The sequence below is a fragment of the Antechinus flavipes genome, chromosome 2, assembly GCF_016432865.1.
Source record: "Antechinus flavipes isolate AdamAnt ecotype Samford, QLD, Australia chromosome 2, AdamAnt_v2, whole genome shotgun sequence".
In the NCBI taxonomy this organism is placed as follows: Eukaryota; Metazoa; Chordata; class Mammalia; order Dasyuromorphia; family Dasyuridae; genus Antechinus; species Antechinus flavipes.
Window position 1 is genome coordinate 376,297,840 of NC_067399.1, and position 17,807 is coordinate 376,315,646.

General features: G+C 35.5%; 1 protein-coding gene across 7 annotated transcripts in view; it reads left to right on the plus strand.

Moving 5' to 3' along the window:
* Positions 1-17,807, plus strand: part of BEGAIN (brain enriched guanylate kinase associated) — a 269,374-nt gene that overhangs the window by 183,437 nt on the left and 68,130 nt on the right. For all 7 annotated transcript variants that reach the window (XM_051978363.1, XM_051978365.1, XM_051978366.1 and 4 more), the window contains one exon: positions 7,026-7,187. In XM_051978363.1, coding sequence (XP_051834323.1) covers positions 7,026-7,187 — 162 coding nt within the window. The remainder of the gene's footprint in view (positions 1-7,025; positions 7,188-17,807) is intronic.

Consider the following 17,807-nt stretch of genomic DNA (forward strand, 5'->3'; position numbering starts at 1 on the left):
AACTCTGGACTGATACCTGTTTGTTTAGGAGTTATCTGCATACCAGCTTAGTAATTTTCTAACTTATTATTAATGAAAGCTTTTGATATGGCTATGTTAATGTTACTTAATAGAACAAATAGAAGGAGGACAAAGAATTCTCTCTGTCATTTCCTTATCCTTAACCCAATCCTTTCATATCTTTATGCTCCTCTGGTCCTCCTTGAAAGTGAATTTGGTAATCAGGAAAATACATCTCAATGGGAAAGGGGAGGAAAATCCACTGTTACCTGCTGTCAAACTTGCCATTCTAAATGTGAAAAATGACTGGTCCCAAGGACTCCTCCTTCTCCAGCTTCTTCCTCTCCATCTTCCATTTGATGATGAATTGCTTAGAATAGCTTCATAATATATGTTTGTAGGCAGATTAATCACAGTCCCTGAGTTCTCAACCAAAGAACAACAATTTTGCCCCAGGGCCCAATTTTCAACATGGAAAGAACTAGACTGCAGCAGCCCGAGTATCTGATGCCTTTACTAGAAACTGTTCATTTCTGTCATTATCTTGTCCAGCCTCCTAACCAAATCAGGAATTCTGCCTCTACATCATCTCCGATGAAGGTCACAAATCCAGTGACAGGAGGATTATCCTATCCCACATTTTGACAACTTTGATCATTAAATCTCTCTTAGGAATTTCCACCCATTGGTCCTATCATTTCCAGAATGATTCAACTTATCTTTCCTAAGTCTACTCAAATATGTATTTCAGAAAAATAATCCTTCACTTGAAGATTTACACTGTTAGAGTATTAATTTCCCTCCACTAGGTACCTCATTTCATGACTGAACAAATCTAAATGGGTGTCTTATCCAAATGTTGTATCCCCTGAACTCTCCTAATACACTCTCTAACACAATGTTCTGTACGCAATTTATGCTATTAAATTATTTGTTAAATAGTATTTTTTTAATTAGGCTATTAAAATCTATACACAATTTATGCTATTAAATTATTTGTTAAATAGTATTTTTTAAATTAGGCAGCTAAAATCAAAATCAGTCTTCTTATAACTTCATCCCATTCATCTCATCTTTCCCCCTAATCTCTACATTCTTCTTGTTAAGGAAGCCACTATTCTTTTGATCAATCAGATTTAAAACATATTCCCCTTATCCCAACAATCATTTGTCAAGGCACCTTGATTTTCCCATCACAGCATACCATCACATTTGTCTTCGCTCTCCACTCCTATCACCACCTTCCTGGTTCATGATTTATCACCTCTTGCCTAGACACTAAAATAGCTCCCTAAATGGTCTCTCTGCCTCCATTCTCCCTGTATAGTCCATCTTCCATACTTAAATTCTCTTAAAACACAAATCTGACCATGTTACTAGCTTGCCCAAGAAACTCAAGTGACTCTTCCTTCCATTTAAAATAAAATATAAATCTCTGTTTGCCTTTTATGATGTCTTCACAATTTAGCTACAGCCCACATTTCTAGGAAAGTTGTCTATTACTCTCCTCATACTTAAAAGCTCAACCAAACCAATCTACTTGCTATTCCCTCTAAATCATTTTCTTTCTTTTATATCCTACCTTTGTATAGACTGTCCCTCTTATCTGTAAAATTCCAGTTTCTTTTAAAACTCAGCCTGAGATACACTTTCTATGAGAAGTCTATCCTGATCGTCCCAATTACTAATACCCTTCCCCTCTAAATTATTTTTAGTTTAGATTGTTAAGATAACAATTAACTTATAATTATTAATTCAATATTTATGATTAATAACAAGGTCTGGCATTTACATAGCATTTTAAGATTTATAAAGCATGAGGTACTATCTTATTTAATCCTTGCTAAAGTCCTGAGAGGTATATAATATTATTAATCCTCATTTTACAGCTAAGAAAACAGAAACAGACAGAAATGACTTATTTAAGTCACACAAGTAGAAAGTGTCTGAAGCATGATTTGAACTCAGAGCTTCTTGAATCCAGGCCTAGTTCTCTATCCACTGCACCACCTAGTTGCCTAGAATTAATATTCTTTGCATAGAAAGTTAGCTTCTTGAGAGTAGAGATGGTATAGTTATTTTTTGTCTTTGAATCCTTAGTGCCTAGCAGAATTCCTGATAGTTGATACTTAATAAATACTTGTTAAGTGGAGCTAAATTGAATTAATCCTAGTTAGAATCATAAAATCATGGCATCTTAGAGTTGAAAGGAATTTCAGAAAGCATCCAATTCATTTTGATGCATGAAAGATGAATTTCCTCTACAGCACCTTTTTTAAAGTAGCCATTAATTGTCTGTGTATATATTTTAAATGATAGGGAAGCTCAATAGCCACACAAAGCAACCCCATTCCATTATTGAACAGTTTTAATGGTCAATCAGTTGAGTCAGAATCTTTCTCCCTAGACCAAAGGTATCATATTGCTCTTCCAGGCTTTCTTTTCTCTTGGTTATAACATCCCCAATCCTTCAACAGATCCTTAGATGACATATTCCTCTCCATCCAGGCTATCCTTCTCTGTTTTCATCCCAGCTTCTAAAACCTAGTGTCCAGAAATGAATGAAATGAACTTGGTACTCCAGATGTCTGAATAAGGCAGAGTACAACAAAATAGTTTTTTTTTCTTCTTCTTCTAAATGCATTAGTGTATCTTGAAATCAAATGAACTTTTCTGATTTTCATGTCTCACTCTAGACTCATAGCGAATTTCATTGAAGTGGAGGGAAAGAACTGAGAGGGTGAGAGAGGTAAGATTAGTATACTCATTAGAGTGCAGATGGCATACACTGCTGACTTACAGTTTAGTGGCAAAGTTGCTCAGTTTATCTACCCATTTTCCTCTGTTCATTGGCCATTCAAAGTCACAAATATCAGAATCTTCCTATATTAGGCCAGATCACACATATAAGTTTGGACCTTAAAAAACAAGAATAGCACTGCAGGAAGGGATCGTTTGTTTTATTTTTCTCAATATGGACATATATCTGGGAAAATAAAGTAATCCTGAATCAGCTTTGTTCTTTTCTGGGAAAATTCATTTGAAAGGGGAGATTGAGTCCATATGTACATCTGCTTACTTGATGGACATAGCTAGGAGATATCATCATACTCAGGAGCCATTTTCCTGGAAAAGGTTGACTAAAGGAATTCCTCTAACTCAAAATCAGATAACGTCATACTTTCAGCCATTTTAATTGGTTAGAATTTCTTTTAAAATGACATTTATTTCTTATCCTTTTTTTATTTTAGTCTGTTTCTTATTGTCATTGTTCAGTCTTTTCAGTTTTGTTTATTAGTCACTTCATTTGGGGTTTTCTTAATCAAGGTACCAGAGTGGTATACTATTTCATTTTCCAGCTCATTTTACAGAGGAGGAAACTGAGGCAAACAGGGTAAAGTGACATGACCCTGGACAAATTACAGCTAGTTACAGCTAGTAAATGTCTATGACTGGATTTGAACTCAGATCTTCTTGACTCTAGGTCCATTACTCTATCAACTGTACCACTTAGCTGCCATAGCCTATTTCTAGATTCTTCTAGGTTTAGAATTAGGACATCAGAACTCTAGTATTAGTTTTGATACTTATAGCTGTGAGAACACATCCCATTTTCATCAGATGGAAGATAAGGATAATAATACTTATATTAGCTACTTTACAAAAGGGCTTCATAAAACTATAGAAATGTATGTTGTATGTACACTGCATGTGGAATAAAAAGTCCAAAGTTCAAGTTTTTACTGTACCACTTATTACCTTGTGTGATCCGATCACGTTATTTCATCTTTATAGACGGTTCCTAAAGTGAAAAAATTAGAATAGATGACTTCTAAGGTTGTTGGTCTGTGATTCTTGTCATTATTATTTTTATTGTTATTAGGTTAGGCGTTGTCTACTATTGCTAGAGAATAGAAAATGACATGATAAATTGACCCTGACTCTTTCAGAAGAGAAAAATTAAAGACATGGGGCTCTTTCCTAGGGTGATGATTTTGACTATGTACATATCTAGATGGCTTTGTGGTTTTAAAAGTGTTTTCTTTTTGTGGTAGAAATTGTAATTATTATCATCTCCATTTTACAGATTAGGAAACTGGAAAAATTTCTAATCTGGTACTTTTCCCTTACACACTTATGCTCACTTTGTAATGTGAATGCTAAACTTGGAAGCAAAAATAACTTAAGTTTGATTCCTGCTTCTGACATTTACTAAGTGTTATGACAATAACTTTAAGCTTCAGTTTTCCTTAATTACAAAACTTTAAAATATTTTAAATGAAATATACATAATCATTTAAATATAAAAATGCTCATACCTAGTTCACTGAGTTTTTGTGAGGACCAAATTAGATGATAAATATGAAAATATTTTTTAGCCTTAAATAGTTTTTATATTGGAATATGTATTCATTCAGTCACCAATAAGACTTTGAATACTTGGTATGAGTGTGCCAATGTACTTGCCATGGATGAAATACCATCTTTATCAGCTAATTGGTACAACGTATTGTCCAGAGCATTGTACTGAATTCAAATGTGCCTGCCGACACATTTCTATCTGTGTGACTCTAGGCAAGTCACTTAACTTCTGTGTTCCTCAATTTCCTCATCTGTAAATGGGAATAATAATAGCACTTATTTCTCAGAGATGTTGAGGACCAAATAAGATAATATTTGTAAAGTGCTTTTTAAACCTTAAAGTACCATGTCAGGAGTCCTCAAACTTTTTAAATAGGGTGCCAGTTCACTGTCCCTCAGACTGTTGGAGGGCTGGACTATAGTAAAAACAAAAACTTTGTTTTGTGGGCCTTTAAATAAACTTCATAGCCCTGGGTGAGGGGGGTTAAACATCCTCAGCTGCTGCATCTGGCCCATGTATTGTAGCTTGAGGACCCCTGAATTTGTAGATGCTAGCTATTTTTATTCCTGTCAGCTAAAGGAATTTGTTTCATTAGGGAAACAAGGCATAGAAGCATGGAACAACTGGAAAATGACTTAAGCCCACATTAACTCAAGGATTCAATTATTTGCACTTTGTTTTCTCCCATGCTCAGTCAACAAACATTTTATAAAGCATCTACTATATGCTAAGTTCTGGCCTAGCATAGCAGGCATTGAATAGGCAGATAGACAAAGAATCGAACTAATAAAGATATTCTGCACTTGGAATTAGAAAAAAATCTACCCAGGTATGTATGGGATGGACAAAGCTGGAGAGTATTTATTCAGAAAAATATCTGGATGTTTTAGTGACCCACAGGCTCAATATGAAAAACTTGGAATGTGGAAGTTAAAAAATCCAGTACCATCTTAGGCTACATTAATAGAGACATAGTGACCAACATAGTGAAATTATCACCCTGTCTGCTCTTTTGATGTATAAATGCATTTTTTCAATTGAATGGAGTCAGACCATAATTGGAATATTCTGTCCAGTAATGGATATAACATTTTAGGAAAGTCATTCACAAATAAAATGTTCTTTAAAGGAGAATGTTCTGAACAGTGAGAAGATATGAGATTGTGCCAAATGAAGATCTCTTGAAGGAAATGGAGCTATTTAGCCTGGAGTAGGGAAGAGCTGGATGTAATGGAATAGTATGGTTCTAGAATTTGAAAAATTTGTCCTCTTGAAAAGGGTTTAGAATTGCCCTGCCTGGCCCCAGAGGGCATGTACTAAATCTTATTTGCTTCAGAAAAATATGCTAGTACTCTCTTTTTTCTGAGAAATGAAAAGGTCAACATAGGGAAAGATTGACAAACTGTGGAGTGGCCAGTGACCAAGGGAAGAGATCAAGAATAGCCCAGAGAGTCAGGATGACTCTCTTCCATAGAAAATCAGTTCCTGAAAGATGAATGTGTCTCAGAATGGTTTCCCCAAGCTGCAGCCCATCAGTAAGAGGGGTGACTCAGCTATAGTTCTGTCCCAGCCAATAGTCAATCTCTACTATAACAAACATCCTAGTTATTAAATTGAGCTAGGTTTTCTGTCTGTTCAAAGAGGGTATTAACTTGATCTTTACAGTTCTTAATAGCATTTCAGTTCCCTCTAAATATAGACATTCACGAAACCCAAAAGGAAGCTGAAAGGAAAAAGGAAAGGTAACGTGTATATTTCTTTTCCTTGGCTGAGTGCAGAAAAGTCAGATAGTATAATAGAAAACTGTCTTTATATAGTGAGAGCTGTCTAAACGTGGAATGGGCTATTTTATTCCTAGAGATGTTTAAGTGAAATCTGAATGACAAGGATGTCACAGAAGAGATTCCTATATAGTTCTGGGTTGATTCTCCTTCTGAGTCTGGAAAGGAAAAAGAAGCTATAGAGCAATTCCTAAGGGTCCTTGTCATTGACTCTGGTAAAGGATTAGGTGAATAAGTGTTAGAGCTCATAAATTGATCTCTTTAGAGTTCTACAAAAGCAAACCCTTTCCTTAAAAATATTACCATCCAGTTCAGAAAGAGCGCAGCTCCCTGTGTTTCTAGAATTGTAATCCCAGAGATACTAATAATTCACTGAATGAACTGGCAAATCACTTTTCCCACTCCACACTTCTGTTTTTTTTTCTGTAAAGTGAAGGATTTAGATGTGGACATTTTAAGATCCCTTTTAAAATTCTATATTCTATAATTCTATGACATTCTATGAAATCTGACCAAGAGTATGATGGTTAATAGTTAACAACTGGCTTCCCAAAATGCATGACTCCAATCTTAAATTTAATCTGCATTAATATTTTCTTCATCACTTTCACAAGAATAGACAGTCAGCAAACTAACAAATCAAACCCTGATGTGTATGTAGCCTTTTTGGGGTGTATATTTTCTCATTGAAAAATTAATAAGAATTGGCTCTAACACATCTTTGCATTTAACTCTTTATTAAGGGCTGTATTGCCTTCAGAAAATAAGGAAACACAGGTCTTTCCTCTTTCATCTCCCATTGGAACAGTATTTTAAAACTAGCCACAGAAACTCTTCCTAAGGCTCATAGTTGGTTCTCTGTTTTTTGTGGTCCCTCCCAGCACTCTACAGGAACAGAAAGGAGAATTGCGGAAACGTCTCTCCTACACCACCCACAAGCTGGAAAAACTTGAAACTGAGTTTGATTCCACTAGGCACTACTTGGAAATAGAACTGCGGCGGGCACAGGAGGAACTGGAGAAAGTCACTGAGAAACTGAGAAGGTGAGTATCAAACTCAAGAATGAGAAAGAGACATAGAAACAGAGAGAGAGAGAGAGAGAGAGAGAGAGGGAGAGAGAGAGGGAGGGAGGGAGGAGGGAGGGAGGAAGGAAGGAAGGAAGGAAGGAAGGAAGGAAGGAAGGAAGGAAGGAAGGAAGGAAGGAAGGAAGGAAGGAAGGAAGGAAGGAAGGAAGGAAGGAAAGGGGAAGGAGAGGGTGAGAAACAGAGAGACAGAACATCTGTGAGTGTCACTCCATTCTCAAGTATGAAAGGCAGGAAAACAGTCTAGGTGCACAGGGTTTTCATTGGGGGAAAGCAAATTTGAGTCAAGTATTTCTTGTTTCTGAAATATTGAAATACAGACAATATATGTTTATATAAATACCCTGTGTGACCCAACTAACCAGTTGCTTTATATAACCTGCATTTCCTTTATATGAAGATTTATTTAATCTCAAAGGGCACCTTTCAGGTAATGAACTATGTGAGGGCCCTGTGACCTCTACCCAGAAGAAAGGAAGGACCTCTATGGTGTTACCAAGAATATATTTGTTGCTGACCTTGTAATACAGAATCTTCACTCCTCCACTCTTTGGTGTATAGTTGTTTAAAATCTCCAGCAGTTTATAGCACAACTTGTAGAATCTGATTAGGAATTAGGATTAATTCATTTCCTAGTCTGTTCAATTTTACTGAAATTCAGTTTAACTTATTCAATTTTATTCGACCCTGGAATCACTACCTACTGTAACCTACTACTTTCAGTGAATTTCTGTGTTATTATTTTCTTCTTATTATTTTTCTTCCAGCACTGCCATCCTTCCATTAGCCCTCATTTTTTTGACATGCTTGCCATTTTTCTATATTGACCTCTTCCCATTTTTGTTGCTTATACAAACTAGCCTCCAGACCATTCTCCTAATTTTCCCATCAATTTTAGAACCTGACTCACAATCTCCAACCCATCTCATATCAGTAGCAATAGTCATGCTGCCCATTCCTCTAAAAATCTTACTTCTCAATTTCTCTATCATCTTCACTCCTTCTCTGTTCTACTTCAGCTGCAGACCAACACAATCACACTTTGGGTCTCACCAACTAAAGAACTCAGAACTCTGAACTCCCACAATGTCCCATCCTTCCACTTCTACTCCACAATTCACCAAAATAAAACTTGTTTTTTTGCTTTTACTGTTACCTCTGTTCAATGGAAGAAGCTCTGGATTTAGAATCAAGAAAGAGCTTGAGTTAAAAGTTTTTCTAAGTTTCTATATCCAACAAATAAGTGCAATCATAATACTCACACCATCCATTTCATCATGTTGTAAAGATCAAAAAAAGATTTTACACATATACACACACACACACACATGCACAAGCTTTGCCCTTCCTTCTTTTCCTCTTATTAGAGAATAAATCCCATAAAGATAGGAATTGTCATCTATTCTTTTTATCTCTTCTAGACCTCTGAAGAGTTTTTTTTGCAGAATTTTGCATTCATAAGGCATATAATGTTTGTTGATTTTAATAAATCCTCAATTAACTAGAATGTTTGGGTACTGGAAAGTTTTAACTATTAGGTTACTTTCATGTATTTGAGCTTCATAATGGTCCTATAAGGATGTAAGGCAGAAATTTCTCTCTCTACCTTATAGATGGGGCTAATGGAGGCATTTACAAGAGCAAATGGTTAATAAGTGGTAGAAATAAATCTGTTTCCTGCCTTTACTTTTTTCTCAACTTTAAAGACATCATTCTCCTTGTTCTTTCTCATACCATTATTGTCATCCCACATCTGGCTCTTCATTCTTATATATGTCCTTTTACTTTGGTTGTTTCTTTGTCTTCAGTCCTGACTTTTGAGCTCACACCCACATTTCCAGTGCCTAGAGAAATTGCTACCTGGATGTCCCAACAGCAGTTTTCACTCAGTCCAATCAAAATGGCTATGTATTTTTCCCTTCTCCTTCCATTTTATTCCTTCCATCTTTGGCCCAACTATTTAGTTTGTCTTCCATATTCCTTAAAGTAAACAATGACTTTTCCCTCTCTTTTACCTCATTTCCTCATTACTATCTGCCTGAACTATTACAATAGCCTCTTTATGGGGTTTTTGCTTTTTTAAGTTCTACCATCAAATTGATCTTCACAATACTGCCAGAGTATTTTTAATCTTATAGATCTATTTGTTACTCCTCTGCTCAAAATTTTTCATTAGCCCCCTATTGCTTAACAAATAAAGTTCATTTTTTTTTTGCTCATCATTCAAGACCCCCTAGAATTTGCCATAAGTCTAACTCTTTAGTTTCTGGATTTTTTCCTTATGTTATTCCCCTTCATATGCTCTTCTCCATATAGTGTGGTTAACTCTCGGAACACAGATGTTGCTCTTCTGTTTCCATGCTTTTATTTAGAATGCCCTTTTGTCAAAAACTTTCCTTTCTTCCAAACTATAGTTATTGAATTCTTACACAGAATTACAGAATATTAGATTTGGAAATGCCTTCCAACAAAGGCCATCAAGTTTAAGCTATATCGAAAAAGAATCCTTACTATACCATTCCTGAAAAGTCATCATCCAGCCTCTGCTTGGAGAACTCCAAGGAAGGGGAAGCCACTACCTCTTGAGACATCCCATTTCACTCTGAAACAACTCTATTTAGGAAATGTTTCCTGTCATCAAATCTAAATTAACTTTTTTATAACTTCTTCCTACTGCTTTGGATTCTGTTCACTAGGGCCCAATATACCAAGTTCAATCTTTCTTCCATTTGACAGCCCTTCAGATCCTTGAATACAGATCTAGTCTCTCACCTGCTTTTTTTTATTTCCCCAGAACAGACATTTCCAGATCCTTGAACAGATGCTCTGATGACATAAACTCAGGGCCCTTCACCATGCTGGTTCCTTTCCTGTAGATCTAGATAATCAGTGGCCTCCCTAAACTATGGTACCTAGAACTAAACCCAGTACTCCAGATGTGGCTTACCCCAAGCAGAATAGTGATTTACATGTAACTTCCTTATTCTGGGAGCCATACCTTTCAATGCAGAAAAGATGGCATGAGCCTTTTTGGCTGCTGCATCACATTGGTGACTCCTATTGAATTTACAGACGCCTAAGATGCTCAGACCTTTTTCAGATGAGCTACTGTTCAATGAGGCTTCTCCCATACTATACTTTTTTCCCTTTTATTTTTTTATTAAAGCTTTTTATTTACAAAGCATATGCATGGGTAATTTTTCTAACATTGACCTTTACAAAACCTTTTGTTCCAAATTTTCCCCTTCTTTCCCCCACTTCCTCCTCTAGCTGTCAGGCAGTTCAATACATGTTAAATGTGTTGAAATACATGTTAAATCCAATATATGTATACATATTTATACAGTTCTCTTGCTGCACAAGAAAAATCAGATCAAAAAGGTAAAAGAAAAGAAAAACTAAGAAAGAAACCAAAATACAAGCAAATAGCAACAGAGAGAGTGAGAATGTTATATTGTGTTCCATACTCTATTTCTAGGGTTCTCTCTCTGGGTGTAGATGGCTCTCTTCATCACTGAACAAGTGGAACTGGTTTGAATCATCTCAATGTTGAAGAGAGCCACATCTGTCAGAATTGATCATCATATAATCTTGTTGTTGCCTTATATAATGATCTGCTGATTCTGCTCATTTCACTTAGCATCAATTCATGTAAGTCTCTCCAGGCCTCTCTGAAATCATTCTGCTAGTTGTTTCTTATAGAACAATAATATTCCATAATATTCATATATCATAATTTATTCAGTCATTTTCCAATTGATGGGTATTCATTCAACTTCCAGTTTCTTGCCATTACAAAGAGGGCTGCCACAAACTTTTTTGCACATGTGGGTCTCTTTCCCTCTTTTAAGATCTCTTTGGGATATAATCCCAGTAGAAACACTGATGGATCAAAGGCGATGCACAGTTTGATAACTTTTTGAGCATAGTTCCAAACTGCTCTTAGGAATGGTTGGATTCATTCACAGTTCCACCAACAATGTATCAGTATCCCAGTTTTTTCACATCCCTTCCAACATTCATCATTATCTTTTCCTGTCATCTTAGCCAATCTGACAGGTATATAGTGGTATCTCAGAATTGTCTTAATTTACATTTCTCTGATCAGTAGTGATTTGGAGCATCTTTTCATGTGGCTACAAATAGTTCCAATTTCTTCATCTGAAAATTTTTCATATCCTTTGACAATTTATCAACTGAAGAATGGCTTGAACTAGTATAAATTTGAGTCAGTTCTCTATATATTTTAGAAATGAGGCCTTTATCAGATCCTTTGGATATAAAAATGTTTCCCCAGTTTATTGCTTCTCTTCTAATCTTGTCTGCATTAGTTTTGTTTGTACAAACACTTTTTAACTTAATATAATCAAAATTATCTATTTTGTGATCATTAATGATCTCTAGTTCTTCTTTGGTCACAAATTCCTTCCTCCTCCACAAATCTGAGAGGTAAACTATCCTATGTTCTTCTAATTTGTTTATAATATCATTCTTTATGTTTAGATCATGAACCCATTTCGACTTTATCTTGGTACAGCAGGGGTCCTCAAACTACAGCCCGTGGACCAGAAGTGGCAGCTGAGGATGATTATCTCCCTCACCCCGGGCTATTTCTTTATTTAAAGGCCCACAAAACAAAGTTTTTGTTTTTACTATAGTCTAGCCCTCCAACAGTCTGAGGGACAGTGAACTGGCCCCCTATTTAAAAAGTTTGAAGATCCCTGGTATACAGTGTTAGGTGTAGGTCAATGCCTAGTTTCTGCCATGCTAGTTTCCAATTTTCCCAGTAGTTTTTGTCAAATAGTGAATTCTTATTCCAAAAGCTGGGGCCTTTGGGTTTGTCAAATATTAGATTGCTATAGTTATTGATTATTTTGTCCTGTGAACCTAACCTATTCCACTGATCAATTTCTCTATTTTTTAGCCAGTATCAAATGGTTTTGATGACTGCTGCTTTATAATATAGTTTTAGATCTGGTACAGCTAGGCCACCTTCATTTGCTTTTCTCTTCATTAATTCCTTTGAAATTCTTGACCTTTTGTTCTTCTAGATGAATTTTGTTATTTTTTTTTAGGTCAGTAAAATAATTTCTTAGGAGTCTGATTGGTATAGCACTAAATAAATAGATTAGTTTAGGGAGTATTGTCATCTTTATTATATTTGGTTGACCTATCCCAAGAGCATTTGATATTTTTCCAATTGCTTAGATCTGACTTTATTTGTGGAAAGTGCTTTGTAGTTTTGCTTATATAGTTCCTGATTTTCCCTTGGCAGATAGATTCCCAAATATTTTATACTATTGACAGTTATTTTAAAATGGAATTTCTCTTTGTATCTCTTGCTGTTGGATTTTGTTAGTGATATATAAGAATGCTGATGATTTATGTGGATTTATTTTGTGTCCTGCAACTTTACTAAAGTTGTAGATTGCTTCCAATAAGTTTTTAGTTGATTCTCTAGGTTCTCTAAGTATACCATCATATCATCTGCAAAAAAGTGATAATTTGGTTTCCTTATTACCTACTCCCATCCTATACTTTTAAGGTTGGTTTTCTAACTCATGTAAAACTTCAGTTACTCCTACTGAATTGCATCTATTTTGATTCAGCTTGACATAAGAACAATTCCATCCATTGTGTTATCCTTCCTTCTAAGCTTTGTATCATTTATAGATTTTATAAGCATTTAATCTATATCCTTATCTAAAACACTGATGAAAAATATTAAGTACCAAACAGCTAAGCATAAATCCGTGGGGCAATGGAGAGATGCCAAGTTGACTTTGAACCATTCATGGCAACTCCTTTGAGTTTGGCTAGTTCAGATGAATTCATCTTATTCATAAGAATATTAGGAAATAGTTTATCAAATGCTTTTGTAAAATCTCAGTATCAATAGTGCCCCCTCTTCAATATAGCTTTCCTGAAATCCCCTATCAGAAAAGACTTTTCTCTGCAACTTATAACATCTGTCTGTGGCAGGGGATATATGCCTTACTTCCTTCCTAGCTTGACTTCCTCCATAGCTATTACAACTCTGAATATAAAAGCATTGGCCTGGGAATCTGGAAACTGAATTTGAGACTTATTTCTACCACTATTGGCCATGTGCCCTTGTGAAAGTTATTTCATTGAACTTCCATTTGCCTCAGCTATAAAGTAGAGAGAGTAATCCCTGCCCAACCATCCCCACAGGATCACTATGAGGGTCAAATGCATGAAAGTAATATAATTGTTAAAACTTCCTGGTACCCAATATTAATTCAATTGATTGATTAATTCAATTCAAAGTAAGTGAATATTAAAATCAGCAAACATTATCTGCCTTCTGCATGCAAAGTATTCTATAGGATTCTAGAAGGGATAAAAAAGATTAGATGACAGTCCCTGTCTTTATGGGATATATTCTCTAATAAGGTACTATGATGCTCAATATGTAGATAACTATAATATATACTAATGTCCAGTAAGAAGAGAACAGAAAGCAATTATGGGAAGTCTGAAGAAACCTCTTTCAGATAAGAGTTAGCTTGGTATAGTAGAAAGAATGTGGGACCTGGATTTGGAAGTGATTTGGATTTGAATCCCATCTCTGGTACTGAGTAGCCATGTCACCAGGGATAAATCACTTCATTTATGCAAACCTCAGTTTTCTTATCTGTAAATTAGAAATAATAATACCCATCTTTTGAGGGCTATTGTGAGGCTCAGATTAAATACTGAATGTGATGTGCTTTTTGCAAACCTTTAAGCAGGATATAAATGTCAGCTATCATTATCATCCTTTCAGATTGGGAGAAGGAAAGGCTCTGTAAGCAGGTGGCATTTCAGCTGGGTCATTGTGTGGGTGAGGGTATTTAGAATGGGCATAATATTTCCACTCTGCTTCACAGGGTTGTTGTGAGAAAAAGGCTTTGTAAACCATAAAGCATTAACAAAATGAGAGGAGTGGTTATTATCATCATACTCCCACTTCTCTATGGCACTGTGTATTTCATGCATGATTTGCTCTGCTTTTCCCACTTGATGTGCATTGCCAATCCTCCCAAGAAAGCAGCAAAAACTGAAAGGCTAACTCAAGGCTGACGTGGCACTAAAGACTTAAGTTTTACTTTTCAGAAATGTGGAGCCATGAGCTGAGTAATAGCCAAGACCTTTCAGCAAGTCTTTTTTTCACATATAGTTTCCATTACTCAGGAAAATGTTTACAGAACAAAAAGATAGAGGCTTCCTTCTTCTCAACCTTCCAAGTCTCACTGAGAAATAGTAGCCAATCCTGTCTTTGGATGGTCAGAGACCTGAAGGCAGTGCAGAACAGTAGCAATTGATGTTGAGTTTTAAAATAGTGAGGACCTGAATTCAGATTTCAGCTCTACTATTGATTACCTATGTGAACCTGATCAAGGATTTTAATGTCTTTGAGACTCTTGTTTCTACATCTATCAAATAAGAAGGGTAATAAATAAAAAGTGAAACATGATTTCTGAATAATTAATAATCAATTTCATCAGTGATAGCTGGCAGATAACAAAATGATGATCATTTGGCATTCTTTTGTAAATCAAAGATGAATCATGGAGGCCATTCAGTGATTATATACTCTTGGAAGAATGGCTCTTCCCAATAGGCAAAATCAACTTAGTTAACAATTAATAAGGAAATGAATATTATAATGAAAGGTGGGCCTATTCTAATGAGGGGCTTAGTATGTGACTCTGATCATATCATTCATGGACAAAGAGAAAAAAAGCCAATTCACTCCTCCTCAATACAAAAAAGATTTGTCCTCCATTCAGTCAGTGAACTGTGGTAGGATAAGAATAAAATGTTCTGGGTGGGGCGAATTTTTTGGTTAAAGTCAGACATGTCCTAAAGAGGCTTAGATTTTTGAATGAGGAAATGGGGAAAAAAAAAAAAAACCTCTACTCCCTTCCTCCATGTTAATTGGTTATTAATATGAGAGAAATAATAATTTCTTTTAAAGGGTTAGAACACATGACTTCTAAGGGCCTTTCCATTTTTAAGTCCATGGTAGTCTATGTGTCCCACACTGCACACAGTGCACACAGATTATGTGATGTTGAAAATATTTAAATCATTTCCACTCAAAATCCCAGTTTCCTCCTATGTGAGAAGAGGGGGTTGGCAAGGAGAGGAAGTAAAAGATTTTGGAAATTCCCTTCTGAAATAATGAAAACAACAAACAAAACCTTTGTAACCATTAGAGTTATCTAAAAGTAAAATAGGTTGACTTGGTACATAGTGAAGGCTTCCAAGATTCTAGAAATCTTATTGCAATTTTACCAACTTTGAAGCTAGTTACAACTCTTATTGAATGACATCTCTATATCCCTATAGAAATCCTGGAGCTGCCACATCTAATAGCATCTAATTAGATGTGGAATCTAATCTACTCTGTAACTTGACAGGTAAAAACTAGACACCCTGTATCTTCCTAGGCTATAGTTCTTGAAAAAATAATAATTCTAGTAATAACTGACATTTATCTAGCACTTTACAATATGCAAAACATTTGGTATACATTATCTTGGCCCACTCAGCATAGTTAAACCAGAGAACAGTCTTACCTCACTAGCTCCAGTGTGAAATCATGAATATTGTCCAGAAATAGAGGAGAAATCAGCTGGAGAAGGAGGTAGGTTAATTGCCATGGCTCCAGGCATGGTTAGGCTCAGCAATTGTAAAGCCCTCTATAAATGACAAAAGATTGTGGTTTACAAAACCATTTACAAAGTCCTTTATGGTTTACAGAGGCCAGAGAACACTGATACTGAAGAACATCTAAACAATCAATCTTGATAAGATGAAATTTAATAGGGTTAAATAAGTTGATTATTAATGATAATTAAATAAGTTGAGTCCTATGCCTTTGTTCTAAAAAATTAACATCACAAGTATAAGATAAAGGGAGATATAATTGCAAAATAGTTAATTAGTTAATTTTTTTAAAAAAGAGATCTGATTTGGAACACAAGGTTTTGTAATGGTGAATATTGAAGGTTATAGATAAAAAGCTATTAGTAAATTAGTAAAAAATAAAGAGAGATCTGAGGAATTTTAGTAGATGGTAAACTCAGCATGAATCATGAATGTGATAAAATGGCAATCAACAACAAAGATTGCATTAAGGAAGGTACACTATCCAGAACTATTAACCATACTATTTAGGGGGTCAGACTACATGTGAATACTGTGTACAGTTCTACACATCATTTGTTTATTGAATGGGAGCAGGTGAAGATTTCTCAAAAAGTCTATGAGATAGAGTGAGTCAGACCTTAGGCCTAAATTGCAGGAAATCAGAGAGCTGTAGGGCAGAAAAGGACTATAGGACTAAGCTTCAGAAGTTACTGACCCACAGGAAGTAGACAGCATTGCTGACCATTGGTCAATGGTTACTTCCTTTTCAGTCTACCCAATAAACCCAATAATAAATAAATAAATAATAAACTCAAGTCTTTTGCTATTTAATCAATTCATTGTTTTTTGGCCCAGGGCCAACTGAGACTGGAGCTCTCAGCTCTGGGTCTACTCAGCTAGTATTCTTGGAGCTCTCCTTGAAGGATTGAATAAATGCTTTCTCTTTGTATCTGAAGATGCTGAGGAGTTAATTTGGATAAGCACTTATAAGCACCATAAGCATCTAGCACCCATAGCACACGTTTATCATATTGATAAATAAGTGTGCTCAGAATCAGGGTAACCAGGTAAGGACATTTGAGTTCATTCCATGTAAAGTTTGAAGACCCATGTAAAAATTTGAAGAAACTGAATATTTTACTTGGAGAATTTACTTAGAGAAGAGAAGACTTAACATGGCTGATATGATAGCTTACTTCAAGTCTTTGAAGGACACAGATGATAAATTACATTTCTTCTATTTGATTTTGGGTGCAAAAGCAATAGAAATATATACAAATTATAATGAGCCAAATTTTAGAGTTCACATAACAAAAAATGTCCTAACAATTTTAGTTATCCAAAAGGAGAAGAGGCTGACTTGGTTGGTCGTAGGTTTCAGGACCCTAGAGGCTGAGTGACCTTTTCTTAATTGTGCTGGAAAGGGGATTTTTGTTTGAGTAAAGATGGGTTGGATCATATAACCACTATGGTCCTTTCTAACTCTTAGATTCTGAGACTCTGTGATAGAACTCAAAGATTTACAGTGAGTAATAAATGCTTACTAATTGACTGCCTTATTGACAAAGTTTTATATATATATATCATTCCATTTGAGCCTCTGAAATGATTAGTACAAGTATAGTTATCCTTACTTTATATATAAGGAAAGGGAAAACTAGGAAGTTAAGTGACTTAATTCAATTATTTAGCAAGTGAATAGTCAATTGAGTTTGGGATCCAGATATTTTGAATTCGAAGTCAATATTTTCACCATACTACTTACTCTCTGCTTATTATTCTTATCTCCCCACCACCACCACCAGCATTGCTGGATTTTGTTGCTGGGCTCATCCAGTGCCTGGCACATTTCAGGCCAATAATAATACTTTGAATTTATATAGCGCTCCTTTTATCTTAAGGAAGAACAAAGTAAAACAA